The sequence below is a fragment of the Phyllobates terribilis genome, unplaced genomic scaffold, assembly GCF_046119375.1.
Source record: "Phyllobates terribilis strain yellow unplaced genomic scaffold, ASM4611937v1 Scaffold_1__5_contigs__length_1240528914, whole genome shotgun sequence".
NCBI lineage: Eukaryota > Metazoa > Chordata > Amphibia > Anura > Dendrobatidae > Phyllobates > Phyllobates terribilis.
Window position 1 is genome coordinate 591,862,309 of NW_027362761.1, and position 19,091 is coordinate 591,881,399.

Here is a 19,091-nt window from a genome sequence, read left to right on the forward strand (position 1 = left end):
TATATACAAGGAATGGGGGGGAAACAGCATATATACAAGGAATGGTGGGGAAACAGCATATATACAAGGAATGGTGGGGAAACAGAATATATACAAGGAATGGGGGGAAAGAGCATATATACATGGAATGGGGGGAAACAGCATATATACATGGAATGGGGGGAAAGAGCATATATACATGGAATGGGGGGGGGAACAGAAAATATACATGGAACGGGGGGGAAACAGCATATATACATGGAACGGGGGGGAAACAGCATATATACATGGAACGGGGGGGAAACAGCATATATACATGGAATGGGGGGGAATAGCATATATATGGAATGGGGGGGAATAGCATATATACATGGAATGGGAGGGAAACAGCAATATATACATGGAATGGGAGGGAAAACAGCATATATACATGGAATGGGAGGGGGGAACAGCATATATACATGGAATGGGAGGGGGGAACAGCATATATACATGGAATGGGAGGGAAAACAGCATATATACATGGAATGGGAGGGGGGAACAGCATATATACATGGAATGGGAGGGGGGAACAGCATATATACATGGAATGGGAGGGGGGAACAGCATATATACATGGAATGGGAGGGAAACAGCATATATACATGGAATGGGAGGGGGGAACAGCATATATACATGGAATGGGAGGGAAAACAGCATATATACATGGAATGGGAGGGGGAAACAGCATATATACATGGAATGGGAGGGGGGAACAGCATATATACACGGAATGGAGGGGGAAACAGCATATATACACGGAATGGGGGGGAAACAGCATATATACATGGAATGGGGGGGAAAGAGCATATATATGGAATGGGGGGGAAAGAGCATATATATGGAATGGGGGGGAAAGAGCATATATATGGAATGGGGGGGAAACAGCATATATACATGGAATGGGGGGGAAACAGCATATATACATGGAATGGGGGGGAAAGAGCATATATACATGGAATGGGGGGGAAGAGCATATATATATGGAATGGAGGGGGAAACAGCATATATACATGGAATGGAGGGGGAAACAGCATATATACATGGAATGGAGGGGGAAACAGCATATATACATGGAATGGAGGGGGAAACAGCATATATACATGGAATGGGGGGAAAGAGCATATATACATGGAACGGGGGGGAAACAGCATATATACATGGAATGGGGGGGAATAGCATATATATGGAATGGGGGGGAATAGCATATATACATGGAATGGGAGGGAAACAGCAATATATACATGGAATGGGAGGGAAAACAGCATATATACATGGAATGGGAGGGGGGAACAGCATATATACATGGAATGGGAGGGGGGAACAGCATATATACATGGAATGGGAGGGGGGAACAGCATATATACATGGAATGGGAGGGGGGAACAGCATATATACACGGAATGGAGGGGGAAACAGCATATATACATGGAATGGGAGGGGGGAACAGCATATATACATGGAATGGGAGGGAAAACAGCATATATACATGGAATGGGAGGGGGGAACAGCATATATACATGGAATGGGAGGGGGGGAACAGCATATATACATGGAATGGGAGGGGGGGAACAGCATATATACACGGAATGGAGGGGGAAACAGCATATATACACGGAATGGGGGGGAAACAGCATATATACATGGAATGGGGGGGAAAGAGCATATATATGGAATGGGGGGGAACAGCATATATACATGGAATGGGGGGGAACAGCATATATACATGGAATGGGGGGAAAGAGCATATATACATGGAATGGGGGGGAAAGAGCAAATATATATGGAATGGGGGGGAAAGAGCAAATATATATGGAATGGAGGGGGAAACAGCATATATACATGGAATGGAGGGGGAAACAGCATATATACATGGAATGGAAACAGCAAATATACATGGAATGGGAGGGAAACAGCATATATACATGGAATGGGAGGGGGGAAACAGCATATATACATGGAATGGGAGGGAAACAGCAAATATACATGGAATGGGAGGGAAACAGCAATATATACATGGAATGGGAGGGGGGAAACAGCATATATACATGGAATGGGAGGGGGGAAACAGCATATATACATGGAATGGGAGGGGGGAAACAGCATATATACATGGAATGGGGGGAAACAGCATATATACAAGGAATGGGGGGGAAACAGCATATATACAAGGAATGGGGGGGGAAACAGCATATATACAAGGAATGGGGGGGGAACAGCATATATACAAGGAATGGGGGGGAAACAGCATATATACAAGGAATGGGGGGAAACAGCATATATACAAGGAATGGGGGGGAAACAGCATATATACAAGGAATGGGGGGAAACAGCATATATACAAGGAATGGGGGGGAAACAGCATATATACAAGGAATGGGGGGAAACAGCATATATACAAGGAATGGGGGGAAACAGCATATATACATGGAATGGGGGGAAAGAGCATATATACATGGAATGGGAGGGAAACAGCATATATACATGGAATGGGGTGGAAACAGCAATATATACATGGAATGGGGGGAAAGAGCATATATACAGGGAATGGGAGGGAAACAGCATATATACATGGAATGGGGGGGAAACAGCATATATACATGGAATGGGGGGGAAACAGCATATATACATGGAATGGGGGGGGAAGAGCATATATACATGGAATGGGAGGGAAACAGCATATATACATGGAATGGGGGGGGAAACAGCAAATATACATGGAATGGGGGGAAACAGCAAATATATATGGAATGGGGGGGAGAGCATATACATGGAATGGGGGGGAAAGAGCATATATATACATGGAATGGGGGAAACAGCAAATACACAAGGAATGGGGGGGAAACAGCATATATACAAGGAATGGGGGGGAAACAGCATATATACAAGGAATGGGGGGGAAACAGCATATATACAAGGAATGGGGGGGAAACAGCATATATACAAGGAATGGTGGGGAAACAGAATATATACAAGGAATGGGGGGAAACAGCATATATACATGGAATGGGGGGAAACAGCATATATACATGGAATGGGGGGAAAGAGCATATATACATGGAATGGGGGGGGAACAGAAAATATACATGGAACGGGGGGGAAACAGCATATATACATGGAACGGGGGGGAAACAGCATATATACATGGAACGGGGGGGAAACAGCATATATACATGGAACGGGGGGGGAATAGCATATATATGGAATGGGGGGGAATAGCATATATACATGGAATGGGAGGGAAACAGCAATATATACATGGAATGGGAGGGGGGAAACAGCATATATACATGGAATGGGAGGGAAAACAGCATATATACATGGAATGGGAGGGGGGAACAGCATATATACACGGAATGGAGGGGGAAACAGCATATATACACGGAATGGGGGGGAAACAGCATATATACATGGAATGGGGGGGAAAGAGCATATATATGGAATGGGGGGGAAAGAGCATATATATGGAATGGGGGGGAAACAGCATATATACATGGAATGGGGGGGAAACAGCATATATACATGGAATGGGGGGGAAACAGCATATATACATGGAATGGGGGGGAAAGAGCATATATACATGGAATGGGGGGGAAGAGCATATATATATGGAATGGAGGGGGAAACAGCATATATACATGGAATGGAGGGGGAAACAGCATATATACATGGAATGGAGGGGGAAACAGCATATATACATGGAATGGAGGGGGAAACAGCATATGTACATGGAATGGAGGGGGAAACAGCATATGTACATGGAATGGAGGGGGGAAACAGCATATGTACATGGAATGGAGGGGGAAACAGCATATGTACATGGAATGGAGGGGGAAACAGCATATATACATGGAATGGGGGGGAAACAGCATATATACATGGAATGGGGGGGAAAACAGCATATATACATGGAATGGGGGGAAACAGCATATATACATGGAATGGGGGGGAAACAGCATATATACATGGAATGGGGGGGAAACAGCATATATACATGGAATGGGGGGGAAACAGCATATATACATGGAATGGGGGGGAAACAGCATATATACATGGAATGGGGGGGAAACAGCATATATACATGGAATGGGGGGGAAACAGCATATATACATGGAATGGGGGGGAAACAGCATATATACATGGAATGGGGGGGAAACAGCATATATACATGGAATGGGGGGGAAACAGCATATATACATGGAATGGGGGGGAAACAGCATATATACATGGAATGGGGGGAAACAGCATATATACATGGAATGGGGGGGAAACAGCATATATACATGGAATGGGGGGGAAACAGCATATATACATGGAATGGGGGGGAAACAGCATATATACATGGAATGGGGGGGGAAACAGCATATATACATGGAATGGGAGGGGAAACAGCATATATACATGGAATAGAGGGGGAAACAGCATATATACATGGAATGGGGGGGGGGAAACCGCATATATACATGGAATGGGGGGGGCAGATATATATACATGGGTGGGGGCATATAACAAGATGGGGGTGAGCACATTATTTCTGCGGTCTCATACCCCTGCTCCTTTCGGTGGCTGCCCTATGCTGTCCCTCGTCTGCTCTCTGTACGAGTTCTTTTTTTCTAAACTAAAACCTCAGTATTCAGGTTAATTCGCCATGTTGGCACTTGGCGATAAATAAGTGGGTTTTGGATTGCAGTTTGGGCACTCGATCCGTAAAAGATTCACCATCACTGATCTAGACTTTTAGCTAAGATGAATCTGTGCTACAGTAAATTTATCACTTAAACATGAGCCGTGTATGAGGGAGTCGGAGTCATGGATATTGAGTCGTCAGAGGTTTGGCTTACAGACTCCACAGCCCTGCTGGTTAGGTAGAATTGTTTCCATCAGAATGTTTATAATTCCCCAAATATTGTACTTATTTCGCAATCTACCCATTACATTCCCCATAAAATTACTTAAAGAGATACAATCTATATTAACGCATACATGGCAGGAAAAACAGAGTTAGAGCAGATACCTTATACATTCCAATAAAAAAAGGAGGACTATGGCGCCCCTCAGTGGTGAGATATTATAGAGGCTATATTCAAACAATTAATATTTATGTGCAACAACAAGAATAACAGACATTGGATAGAAATCGAAAAACATTTCATAGAAACTTCAAATATAGCATTTGTTTTTCACTCATATATAGTGACTGGATCCAACTAACAATAAAAATATGTGCTTACCGCCAACAGTGGAGGCTGCATTGGGGGTGTGGGGTACACTGATTAACACTAGGACTACTGGACTCGTGACCCCGCCTAGAACTACTGAAAGGAGTCATTTTGACTCCTTGCTTGTTTTCGTTTATTTTTAGAGTTTCATTTGTGGTTATTTATTAATAATTATATTTTTTGTAATGTATTATTATTGTGAGATCCAACAGTAATGCTTTTGATTGTTTTTTTCTGCTTTTCTTATTTTTCTACAGAAAATAACAATAATTATAATAGACGTTTTTCAAACATTTTTTTTTACTCAAGTGCACACATATAAACAACAACTGAAGAACAAAAAGCAGAGAAAATGTAGGTGGAGGAGCATAAAAATGAAAATATGGCGCAGAATTCACCTTCTAAACATTTGGCGTTTCACATTTTAGGCATTGCCTTTGATTTATGGCAGTACATTGCCCACACAAAGACTTACCACAAGTCTTACAATTTCCGACAGATCTATTTTTCTTGCACTTTTCTTTGATCTGGCAAAATTTTGTTTGAACCATCACTTCTGAGCATGTAGAAACTTGGGACGTGGAACCCTTTTCCCTATCTGTGACATAAGGACCACTCAACTCTCTCACAAGCGTTTGCAAAAATGCCTTGCGTGACATTTTTTGGTGGGTAATCTCCTTGAATATTATCCATGCATTAATACCCGCAAAGTCTAAGGCATTTTCAAATGCATGAACAGGCCATCTCCTTGTGCATGTTCGTGTGGTATATTTTCGTGCCATCTGATCCACTACATCTACTCCATATTTTGTTTCATTGTAAAACTTTACCGTTTCTGGAGTTTTTTTAGCGGAATCAGACGCAACAACAACATCTGGATGGACGGAACTCAAAATGACAACATTTTTGTTGGGCTTTCCTTGATCTACTGTAAGTGTAAAATTGTCTTCATTTCTAAACACTTTAGTGTTGTACAATTCCTCTTTCATGGATTTTATTTCTTTAGGCACTTCTCGCCTTATCTTGTTCAGTGTTCCCACGATGGTTGATCCTTTGCTTTTTAGCTGTTTAGCTAACTTTACTGAAGTAAAATAATTATCGGTTGTAACATTGCGACCTTTTTTCAAAAACGGGTCCAATAACTTCATTACCACATGGTCAGCTAAACGGTCCTCAGCACGGCGTGTGTCATCTTTGCCTAGATAAGGGAAGCCATTTGCCAGATATTTGCTCCTCTTATCAACAGCTAGCCAATATTTGTGGCCATATTTATCTGGTTTGGAAGGCATGTACTGCGTGAATGGACACCTAGTTTTGCTTGGGAAAAGTTGCTCATCCACCATTATGTATGGGCCAGGTTTGTAACACGCAATACAATTTTCAATAAACCTGTCCCACACAGTAGAAAATAGAGCAAACTTGTCCGTTTGCAGTCTCTCCGATCGAGTAGATTTCTCATCAAATCTGAGAAACCTCATAATTTCAACAAAGCGGTCCCTAGACATTGTCGCTTTGCAAAACGGTATTCCCCAGTCATTACACCAAATACTGCTAATCGAGTGACGGTTCGTGCCAGATATTCCACGAGCATAGAATATCGCAATGAATGCATCTAGCATCTCATCAGATAGAGTTTGTTCAGCATTACACAGTAATACAAGCAGGTAAAACACAAGGAAAATGTGAAAAGTTGACATGTAAATTGAACTACATCTATATGAACATCAGGGTAAATAAGAGAGTGAAAAAATTATGCACAAAACTTTATAGCAACATTTAGTGACAAAAGGACCTCAAAATATAGTAGGGAGTCAAAATGACTCCCTTCAGTAGTTCTTGGTAAATTTTGAAAAAAACGCGCAAATTTTTCACCAAAATTATTTATTCTCACAAAATCTTTTTTCACATCATATTTGAGGAAAAGTCACCGAGTTTCAAGCCGGAATTCTGAAAAATGTAGTCACAGAAGAGAAATAAAAAACGAAAGGAGTCAAAATGACTCCATCAGTAGTTCTAGTGTTAATAAGCTGTACTCTATAAAATAGCGCTCTAAAGCCCCCATTGAGACTTTGGAGCAATGCATCCCAAACCTCCGAATCCAAAACTGGAAACCACTGGGAATCACATTAATTGGTGACATGAGGGAGAAATATCCTCCTTTTCTACACTTAAAGTAAAATATGATATTCCATATAAAGATTTCTATAAATATTTACAGATAAGACACTCTTTACATGAAAAAAAGGAAATCGTTTTTCCACAACCCTCTAAACTATATACAATGTTACTCAACCCAACACAACAGATCAAAGCGTTTAAGTTATAACCTCATGCTGGAGGATACGCTCCCCTCATTGGACACATCTCCACAAATGGGAGAAAGATCTGCAATTCACGATTACCCCGGGTCAATGGCAGACGTCCTTCTCAATGATAGGGTTGCACTAAATGCACAAACCATCTGGAAAATACAAGGAAGCTGCTGTATAGATGGTACTTTACACCATGTAGACTATCGCAGACCTACCGCAACTCCCCAGATGTGTGCTGGAGGTGTGGAGAAGCTAACGCAGATATGATGCATATTTGGTGGAACTGCGATAAGTAAAACAATTATGGGACGCAATCTCCCATTTAGTATCTCAAATGAGCAGCATCCCAATCCAAATCACTAAGGAGCCGGCACTTCTCGCCATTGACCTGGATTTATTTCCGTATGAATTTCGAACAGTGATCGTGCAGATCCTCACAGGTACAAAAATTAAAATTGGAATTTATTGGAAAAATCCTAAATATCCATTATTAACTGGAATCATAGCATTGTTAAATAACTGACTGTCTAAGAAAATAATTGCCTTCTACTAATAATTCGCTATAAAATGGGACAGTTGGCCATCATTCAGACTAAATATTGTGAATACCACGAAAAAAGAATCCCACAGACCCCCCCCCCAGCAGACCTATAGTTGCCGGAAATTGGGGTCTTTGTGAGATTGAATCACCTCTACCTTGCAAAGGATATGATCATGGTTACAGCAGATGTAGAGGCTCTGTACACCTCCAGACATGAAGATGGACTGAGAGCAGCTGCGTGGTATTTGAAATTGAGTAATCTGCGTCCGGCCTTGGTGGGGTGGGTCCTCACCCTCCTGGAATATGTCCTTAAACATAACATCTTCACATTCAACAACAACATATTTACAATTACAGGGGACTGCGATGGGGGCCTGTTGTGCCCCCTCGTATGCCAACCTGTTTTTGGGAGCCTGGGAGAGGGACATACTCCACGGGGATGACATTGAAGAGATCAACCACATACATGGTTGGATGCTACATATCGACGACATTTGGTTTTTGTGGGAGGGCTCAGTTAGGGACTTGGAAGGACTTATGGCGAGATTGAATAACAATCTGTTGAATATCAAACTGACCTATAAATTTGGAAGAGATCTGGATTTTCTGGATCTTAAAATCACGGTTTCCGAAAACTGTAGAATTATAACAGATTTCTATATGAAACAAACATCCACCAATTCATTTCTTCATGCAACATCATCTCACCCTCCATCCACCATCAAGGGAATGCCTATGGGCCAATTCTTGAGAGCTAAGAGGATATGCTCAGAAGGTATTGATTTTGAAACTCAAGCTGTAGACCTAAGAAATCGCTTTTTAGACAGGGGATACAGTCGGCGCTCCATCAATGGAGGTTACAAAAGAGCGAAATACATCCCTAGGGAGAAACTTATTTACGGTACGTATGAAAAAAAAAATCAGACTAACTCAGAAAGTCAGGTACGTTTCATTTCCACCTATAGTGACCGGTGGGAGGATCTAAGAAAGGTTTTGCAAAAACATTGGAATGTTCTTTATACGGATCCCACCCTTCAGAAAATTATCCCTCCAGTTCCATCGATGGTAGAGAGGAGAAGCCAAAATCTTAAAGATTTATTGGTGCATAGTCATTATAATCCCAACAGCAATCCTAAAAAACACGATCTAAGAGTAGGATTTTTTCCGTGTGGCCTTTGACTAAATTTAAAGAAATCAGTAAGTTTTGAAAATTTCAATGGAACAAAAAAATTTCCAGATTAGAAAATCTCACATGCTCCTCGAAAGGGGTAATCTATTATGCCAAATGTCCATGCAATTTAATTCACATAGGCCTTACAACTCGAGAGTTAAAAGTGAGGGTTAAAGAACATGTTAGGGACATTGAAAAGGCCAATACCATAGATGATTGGAATCTGCTGAAAACGTTACCACGCCACTTCAAAACACACCATGAATGCAATCCAGCTGGCCTGAAGATTAAGTGTATTGATCAGGTCACCGTGGGGGTAATGGGGTAAGAGGGGGTCATTTTGGTAAACTTTTGGCCCAATATGAGAGCCGATGGATCTATCGTCTTGGTACTCTTACTCCACAAGGTCTTAATGAAAACTTTGGTTTTGGGTCCTTTTTGTAGCTACCCTGAGGGTTTGGTATGTATATACTTTTTAATATGTTAATATGTTTGTAAGTCTAATTTTTTATCTTTTTATTTATAGTACACATACCAGCCGTTATAATCTAAGTGGATGCCGTATATGTGGAGACCCGGCCTGCTCAATTTGGGGTTAATCTTTCGTCAGAGCCTTAATATTGAAGATTTCCTCTGGCTTTCCTGATGAATATGTGATTTTCCTTATGGATGGATGGGCCTTAGGACCTTTTTGCTGGAAGATACTAGTGGGATGGACTTTTTATGGACTTACGTTTTTTAAAATAAATATGGACTTTTATTAGTGCACGTTTGCAAATAATTTTTTTTTTTATAATTTTTTTACACTTTTTTTCATCATTTCACCATCATGCACTTTGTGCACAAGCACTCTTAATTTAGCTTTTATTTTTTTCTAGATTTTTCGTGTAAGTAATCCTTATAGGATCACCTCTATTCCTTGGATAACTGCACAGTAATATGCACTTTCTATGTTCAAATATTCCTAATAATTTTTTATGAATGAATGCATTTCATCTGGCACTCCCGCATTCTCCTTTTAGGCACTTCAGAACTTTATTTCACACTTCACCCTTTTCTTTTATCTATCCTTTGCTCTTCATGTAGCATTTGCTTCCTATTTACATTGATTCATCTATACTCTTGTTCCTTTTATTTTGGGATTATTATATACTTCTTTGACCTTTATGTATTATTTTTCTTATGGATTTATTATTTGTTTTGGGATTATTCATATTTATTATTTATTTTGCCCCCATGCAGTATGTTCCTTTCATTCTGATTCATGTCCAATTTATTTAGGGCATATTCTTATAATTTTTTTATAATTTTTTTATAACTTCAGGAATTATTTACCTTTATTGTCCTTATCTGATCATATTGTTTTTGATACCCACTTGGCATTGATTCCGGGCTCGTTTCATTTGCTTAGCATCGGCAAGCATGCGCTGGATCTGTATCTTCCCTGACTTCCGGAAGTGCTCGATGACGTGACCGTTGTGCGTTCCACCTGCGGTCCACGGAGCGCGATTCCGGAAGTCCCCTTTGCTAGGAGGATAGACCTAGGCGCATGACGTCATCTTTTGACGCCAGGAAACGTGACTTTGTGCCCGCCCTTCGGATGTTCCCATAGGTTGGGCATTTAGGCTCCCCCATGCTCCCATTGGCTAGACTTTGTATTTATACCAGCCGTAGACCCTCCTCTGGTATGATACGCCCCCGGAAGAAGCAATCAAGCGAAACAGCGTCCGTCCGTCGGGTGTGGGGAGGACACCACAGGTCTCCAGCGCTCCAGGACCCACTTTACAATGAGGTATTCTCATTCCCTCCTTCACAAGCATCCATTTTTTACTCCTATCAAGATCTATTATAGTGGCTCTAATATCCCTTTCAGAGCCCCCTTCTCCTTAGGTGTACAATCCTGCAGGTTGCTTTATATGACATCTTCAATATTCATTAGACCGCATTGTGTATCCTATCCCCCCTATTTTTGGAGGTTTTTTTTCCTTGCCTATTACATTTTTTTATTCCTTATTTGAAATAAAATGGTTTCGATTTTATTTTCACGTTGTCAGAATCTCTTCTTGTCTGGCGGTTTTATATGCCGCTGTAGATTTTTTTTTGTGGTATCATAGTTTCGAAGCTGTCTGACCTCATGTTTTTGGACTTATTTATGACTTAAATTTTTACCAAAATCAAATGACAAATACCTTTTTGGCTTCCAAAGCCTTGGTTGGTCGATTGAAAGTTTTTGTTGAAGTCACGATATGCTAAAATTGAAAAGTTAATTCACTTAAAATCTAGAGAAATATCACGCTCAAACCAGGAAGACCCGAGTGTTGTAACCGCACACAAAAGAGTGAAAAAAAAAAAAAAAAATACTAAACATTTACATAGGAAAGAACCAAATCCACCACCACAAACCACCACACATCAGACCAAAGAGGAACGATTGCCAGACGTTATATGGTGATATTACAAAGTGTGGTGGGGCCTCACATGGACATTTAGGACATTGCATGGGGCTATGCTATAAATGCCTGACGGGCAGCGTTGATCAACCCACGTGGTTCTGAACTTTGTGAACATCGCCGCTTTCCATTATTTTTTTCTTCTAGAAGTAACCTTTATTTTTACAACATGATCATATCACAGCTGGGTTTTTTTTGCGGGACAAGCTGTAATTATTAATGACACCGTTCATTCATTGTGCCATATATTGTAGTGAATGAAAGAAATATATATATATCTAAGCGGGGTGAAATGGTGAAAAACCAAATGTAATTTCTTACAGAGTAAAAACAGTAAAAGTAAATAAGCAACATGATTCTCCAGCTCAGTGTAATTATGGCGGTAACAAATTAAAACAGGATTTAAACAAAAATAAAAAATTCTCTCATGTTATACACGTGTATGCATATATATGTATACATAAGAGAATTATTCTTTTCTCTCCATATATAAACATAAGGAGCATATATTTTTTTTGTCAATGGAGTAGAGTTGCATGAAGGCTTGATTTTTTTGCGAACAGTACGTTTTATTGGTGCCGTTTTGGGGTCCACATTAATCACTGCATTTTTTTTGGGAAGGTGAAACGCGCTGGAGTCTCAATTTCTTCTGTGCTTAGTTTTATATTGTCATAAATTTTATGGACGCGATAACATTACGGTTTTATTTTGGAAAAGGGACGATTCAATTATTTTTTTAGTTCCCCTGGGTCTTAAACCTGTGATTGATTGTACTGTATATTGCAATATTTTAGTTCTGCTATGTGTAATGGAAACCTCCAATGAAGGCCGCCGGGCTGCCTTGGTGGCACACGAGCTGTGGTCGCTGCTGTTAGACGTAGGTGCTGGCTGTAGGACACAGCACGCAACCCCCTGCCTGTCTGCAGCAGACGCAGATCTATTACATGGGACTTACATGAGTGCTTGTCAGAAAGTGGTTTAACAGCAGCTTAATGTGATGCTCACCCTGTGGTAGAGTGCAAAAGTAGCAGAATAAAAAGTGGAGATCAGGCAAGAGCCAAAAAGGAAAAGTGCGCTGCTCATAACAATCAATCAGATTCTTTAAGAACAATAAGATCTGGACTCTGGGCTACACGGTTATAATCGCAGTGACACATTGCAACATTAGATGTAATGATTTTCTAAAATGTCACATGTTTCCAAACGTGTTGGATTTTCTGTCGCTGGGCACAAGTGACACTGGTAAGACTTTAGAGCTGTAAGACGTCTGAAATAGTCTGTTTTACTTGCACAATCAGATCATGCGGCAAGTTGTGACTTTTCAGACAACCCCTATCGCCTGACAAATGTCACACCGTAAGCCCCAGCCTTGTTGTTACAATCAATGGCTGCACTTTTCCTCTGCAATAAAACCCCAAAGTTGCATTGTACAAGTGTTCCACTTACTCGAGAAAGAGTCTTGAGCATTCTCTTTAAATTCTGGTTCCTTAAAAAAAAGAAAAATATTTTAGAAACAAGACGCCACAATTGGCTACGCCGAACATTTCATGAGACGGCATACTTTTATATCGGCTCTTCCTCTGATTGGCTGGCCTGGCGCCACGTTATCGTTACAGTATCGTTGTCAGGCCGGCTAATCATAACAACGGCTGCGGATGTGGCCGTTCTCGAGGATCCCATCCTACAGCCACAGACTACTGTCATGACCGCAGCCGCTCTACTATCTACAGCACCAGAGTTCTTCTTGTTCAGTTATTTAATTTTCCAGGATCTTAACTAAAAAAAAAATGCCTGAAATGTTTTGTAAAAGCATCTAGCAGAGACTGAACACGGACAGACGCGTTACATACCGAGCTGCTGAAATTAGCGGCACAGGCGGGCCTGTTATCCAGTTCGGTTTCCCAATCTTCGTCAGCCATGCTAACAGGAAAAAAAAACGGGTGCTGACCTCTCCGGAAAATTTCTGGAAAGATGAAAGTGATTTTTACTAATAATAAATTCAGCTATTTCTAAACGCAGGAGATTCTGTTCCTATCTATTTTATCTCCATGAACGGTCATTGAAAATATTACTTGGTCACACTATATAAATCTGTGCCAGTTGCATGGATTTATATAGTGTGAACAAGTTGTCAAGCACTTTTCCAAGTGATGCTAAAAATCACTTGGAAAAGCGCTTGATAACCCGCATGCGGAAATGCTGCAAAAACGCTTGACAAACGCTTCTACCCGGCGGGAAAAACGCATGTGATTTTCCTGCCAGGGAGAAGAGGAAAAAATATGCAGCATTTCTGCATCGTGGGCACATAGCCTTATAGGACATTTCATAACTTTCCCAAATTCTTATGAAAAAATATTCCCCACTAACTGCATTGAACTGCTGTACCCAATTCATTATATGTTTTAGAGGGTTTATTTTATACTGACTCCACAGCCCTGCGGCTGACAATCAGTGCTGGGGCTGCGGTTACAACTGCTGCTCTCTATACACAGCGCAGTGACTGAACGCTACTGGGAGGAATGAAGTCCATGTCCTCCTGGTAGTTGGGGTCCACATGCAGATTCAAAGCACTAAACCTGCAGTTTAACCCCATATATCTGCAGGTTAAGGCTATGTTCACACATTGGGTTTTTTATACTGCTCTCTTGGCAGTAAAGAAGCTGCTTACAAAAAGCCAGCTTTGCAGCATTTTTTTCAGGTACATTTGTCTCCCAAGTTTAGCGCCTCAAAAAACCATGATGCAACTTACTGAGTTTTCTGCACCAAAAACCTGATACCTGCGTTTTTGCACTTTCTCATTGCTTTCTATGGGTGAATAAAATGCTGCAAAAACACTGAAAGTAGTGATATGCTGCAGTTTTCAAAAAATGCAGTAGTTTTCCAATTCAGAAACCTGAGCACGAGATTTGACATCTAGCTTTTGCAGGTACTGAAAAAAAAAAAAAAGTAAAAATGTGCATAAAAAAGCAACGTGTGAACATGTTTTAAGGGCAAGTGCCCACGATGCATATTTGAAGCAAAAATTTCCTGAGGATTTCTGCATCTCCTTGGCAGAAAAAACACATGCGGATTTTACATGCGTTTATTTCAAGCATTTTTTCCAAGCGATTCTGAGCATCACTTGGAAAAGGGATCGACAAGTTGGTCACAATATAAATCCATACAACTGGCATAGATTTATATTGCGACCAACTTGGAGGAAATTTCCAATATCAAATGCTGCATCTAAATAAAAAAAAAAAAAAAAAGAATTAAAAAGTAAAAATAAATAAAAAAAAACTTATATCCACCTCTATATCCATGTATACATGCGGATATTATGTGGTGCAATGCAAGTCAATAGACACGATTTCACCGCAAAATCGCACCCAAATTGGTTGTGCTGCAGATTTTTCCGCAATGATAATCCACAGCGGAAATTTCCACAGCATGTGCGGATCATTCGGATACATCCCAGGCCTCTTAACAAGCGATTTTAATGCTTTTCCGCGGCCTAATAGTGGTTTTTCACATGACTGGTTCCCTTTAAGCCAGTACACAAAATAATCTTGACAGAGAAACATACCAAGTCATTTTTACTGCACTATGAACAAAAAACACAACACCCTCAAACTTCAATAATGGGATTAAGGCTGTGTGCCCACGATGCGGTTTTTAAGCGTTTCCGCAGTGGCAAAAACGCTTTAAAAACGCATGGTAGAAGGCCTGCCATGGTCCCCTAATGATAATCCGCATGTGCTGTGCTCAAGCTGTGGAGATTTCCGCTGCGGATTATCATTGCAGAAAAAAACGCAGCACTGCCAATTATTTTGCGGAAGCACGGCGTTTTCGCCACCATTGACTTGCATTAGACCGCATGGATTACGCATCACTTTATATGTAGATGCGCATTCCATGTGCGGATGGTACCCAGGTCTGGAGAAGAGGAGACTCTCTTCCGGACCCGGGCACTATAGAAAACTGTATAAAAATATATATATATATATATATATATATACTTGCCCTCTGGCGGCGCCCACGCCGCGCTCCTCCTCTCATGCCGACAGTTCGCGATGTACCGAAAGACCTGCGCTGACGTCAAGAGTCATGTGACGGGTCACGCGATGCTGACATCGGCAGGTCCTTCAGTGTAGCGCTGCCGGCAGCCGGGACAGAGGGAAACAAGACTTCGGGGGCCATTGGAAGGTAAGTATAGATTTTTTTACCATTCTTTAAGGTCACACTATATAAATCCATGCCGGTTGGATGGATTTATATAGTGTGACCAAGTTGTCAAGCACTTTCCAAGTGATGCTAAAATCGCTTGGAAAGCGCTTGACAACCCGCATGCGGAAATTCATGTGAAGAACGCTTCACATCCGCATGCACAATCCGCATGCGCTTTTTTCTGCCAGGGAGATGCAGAAACGCTCAGGAAAAAATCCTGAGCATTTCTCCATCTTGGGCACAGAGCCTAAGTTTTTTTTCTACCCCCAACATGGACTTTTTTCTGATTTTCCCAATATATGTAGTAAGATGAATGTCAATGAAAATCACAACATCCTGCAATAAGACAAGTCCTCACGTGGCCACGTGGAAGGCGAAGTAACAACAAAAGTTATGTCTCAGCAGAAATGGAGTAAAACAAACAGAAAAAAAATAGATATAATTAAAGGGTTAATACAAATTTAAATTCAAAAAGGAAGCGGCCAACGATCACCGCAGCCTCTCAGAGCTCCGGACTGTAACGGTCGCATTTCAGGGCAACCAAACTACCTGTGCAGTGACGTCACGTGTCCACCACATACATGGCGACTATCGCATCACGCCGCCATCACCCTGCCCGCACACCTGTACCGGCCGAGGCCGCCATGTCACATCACGATACCCTACTGACCGTACAGTTCACGAGGCCCCTCCACAGCGGGTGAGACCCACAGAGGACCTCGCAGGCGGGGCCCGCTCTCCCTCACACGCCGCCTTACCTTCTCACACAGCGCGCACACCACCGCCTCCTTCCTCCAGTCCCGCAGCCTATAGAGCGGGGAGCAGCGCTGAGTCCAACCTTATATAGACTCCCAGATAAAAGGCGCCAACAGGCTCAGCCAATCCGATGGCGTCATGCTCGCCGTCCTGCCCGCTGAGTGGTGGACTGTTGTCACGTCACGTGGTGCAGATAGCCGGCAGCGGCAGTTGTGTGGCAGCCCCGGCCGGCCGGTCTCTGAGGTGAGGGGGGGATGGGTGATGGCGGAGATTCCTCTCAGGGGCCTAAAAAAATCATTTGTGTAGAATAAAGTATTTTTCCACCATGTTTTTTTTTGCCATAATGGGCGTATTGTCTCCTAGGAGTCGGCGTGTACCTCGTGTTAGGGCGACGCGACCGCTGTTGGACTGAGGTAAAAGATGGAGGATTTGGCTCGCGTTTGTCGTATTAAGGCTAATTTAATTAAAAAAAATTCTAATAGACGCGTTACCAGGTAAAACCAGCCCCGTTCCTGCTCCTCTAGTCTCAGTAACGGCGACTCTGGCCTCCTTGACGGGAACGGCATCAACCACGCCCATGTGACCGCTGATAAGGCCTGTGATTGGTCTCCACAGGGTCACATGACTAGTCCGGGACGTTACCGCTAATCAACGCCGCGGGTTTATTGTGGGTCTCGTTATTTTATGCAATTTCTCCTTTGTTTTCTTAGGCCTTTTAAAGGAGTTGTCCACTGATGGACACCCCCTTTAAGGGATTAATAGGCCCAGGAAGGTGTAAACAAAAAGTCAGATCTGTGCCTATAGGCGGCACCTCTAAATCCACCTCAGGCCTCATTCACACGTCAGTGTCTCCGGTAGGTGTGGTGCCAGTTTTCACGCGCACTGCGGACGCTGGCACACGTCGATCTGCGCACATGTCAGCGTGGTTCTGTGGGCAAAACACGCTGACGTGTCCGTGTTTTGCACTCCGCATGGGCCGCTAAACTTCCAGCACACGTGCACACTCATGGCACATGGATGACATCTGTGTGTCATCATCAAGATCACATGTATCAGCGCCTGGGAATCAGGGGTGCTGAAGGAATCTCATCATTGTCCCCTGCTTGCGCAGCAATCAGCACCAGCAGGGGACAATGACGAGAGTAATATTCTGGCCCCTAGTGTAAAAATAAGAATAAAATAAAAAAATCCATTATACTCACCTGTCCGAAGTTGCAATGATCCAGTGTCCCACGCTGTAATCCATCCGTGTGACATTTCTTCATCAGTGTGCGCAGTGGCTTGAGGCGACCGCACGCACAGAGGAGAATGACTCGCTGCAGTGAGCGGGCCTCTGCGCTGAGCTCAGTGAGCGGTGTCCTGTCACTCAGTGAGCTCAGCGCAGTTCAGGGGCCCGCTCACTGCAGCGAGTCATTCTCCTCTGCTCCTCAGCGTGTGCAGTGGCCTCAAGCTAGGAGAGTGTAATTTATTTTTATTTTATTCTCAGGCCACGGCCCCACTATCAGTATTTGGTCAGTATTCGGTCAGTATTTTTTCTCAGGTGGGAACCAAAACCAGGTAAGGAACAATGAGAGAAAATGTATAATAGAAACAAGTCATCAATTCTGCATTTATCACCCACTCCTGGTTTTGTCTTCCACTCATGAGAAAAAATACTGACCGAATACTGATAGTGGGGCCATGGTCTTATTTTTACACTAGGATACAGCGGGAGCAGAATACTACTCTCATCATTGTCCCTTGCTCGCACTGATCTGGTGACAATAACTGAACTGATTCCCAGGCGCTGGTACGTGTGCTCCTGATGCGGCACACGTGGGTCACACAGGTACGGACGGACACAGATATGGTTTTTCCAGTACCGTAAATATCAAGGACGAGTGAAGCAGTTGTTTCATGTGGATTTTGGAACGGATCCGCTTCAAAATCCTCAATAAAAAAAAAAAAACACCTGGATTTTGAAGCAGATCTGTTCCAAAATCCTCATGCCGGTGCCTTGCTGGAGGTGGCGCTTTGTGACCTCGCTCACTTGCTCTGTGCTTCAGTGTAGGAGTGCAGGGCGGTTTTACTAGATGACCTGTGTTGTAGCCAAATTGGCCAAGTAGCTCCAGCTTTAGGCCGCATTCACACATCTGTGTTTCGTGGACCGATGCACAGAGCTGCCGCGTGTCTGCTGACCTGAACCTAACGGTCTCATTGTCATTTATGAGGGTGTCCAATGTGAGTCCGAAGACCCGTGACCGGTCCCGAGCATTGTGGTCTGTACTTGGACCCCAAAACACGGATGTGTGAATACAGTCTTTAAGTAGCAAACTCTGACCTTTAAGGGTATGTTCACACAGTGGTTGTTCTTGTTTTTTTTTTACAGAGCTTTTTCACAGTGTGTTGGTAGAAAAAGGACTGTACATGATGCATGTT

General features: G+C 42.4%; 1 protein-coding gene across 2 annotated transcripts in view; it reads right to left on the bottom strand.

Moving 5' to 3' along the window:
• DDX4 (DEAD-box helicase 4) overlaps positions 1–16,787 on the bottom strand; it is a 127,292-nt gene extending 110,505 nt beyond the window's left edge. For both annotated transcript variants that reach the window (XM_073655109.1, XM_073655108.1), the window contains exons 1-3: positions 16,676–16,787; positions 13,562–13,674; positions 13,158–13,197 (exon numbers count right to left, since the gene is read on the bottom strand). In XM_073655109.1, the coding sequence (XP_073511210.1) occupies positions 13,158–13,197; positions 13,562–13,630 (109 nt within the window). In that variant the 5' untranslated portion in view covers positions 13,631–13,674; positions 16,676–16,787. The remainder of the gene's footprint in view (positions 1–13,157; positions 13,198–13,561; positions 13,675–16,675) is intronic.
• Positions 16,788–19,091: the final 2,304 nt, after the last annotated feature.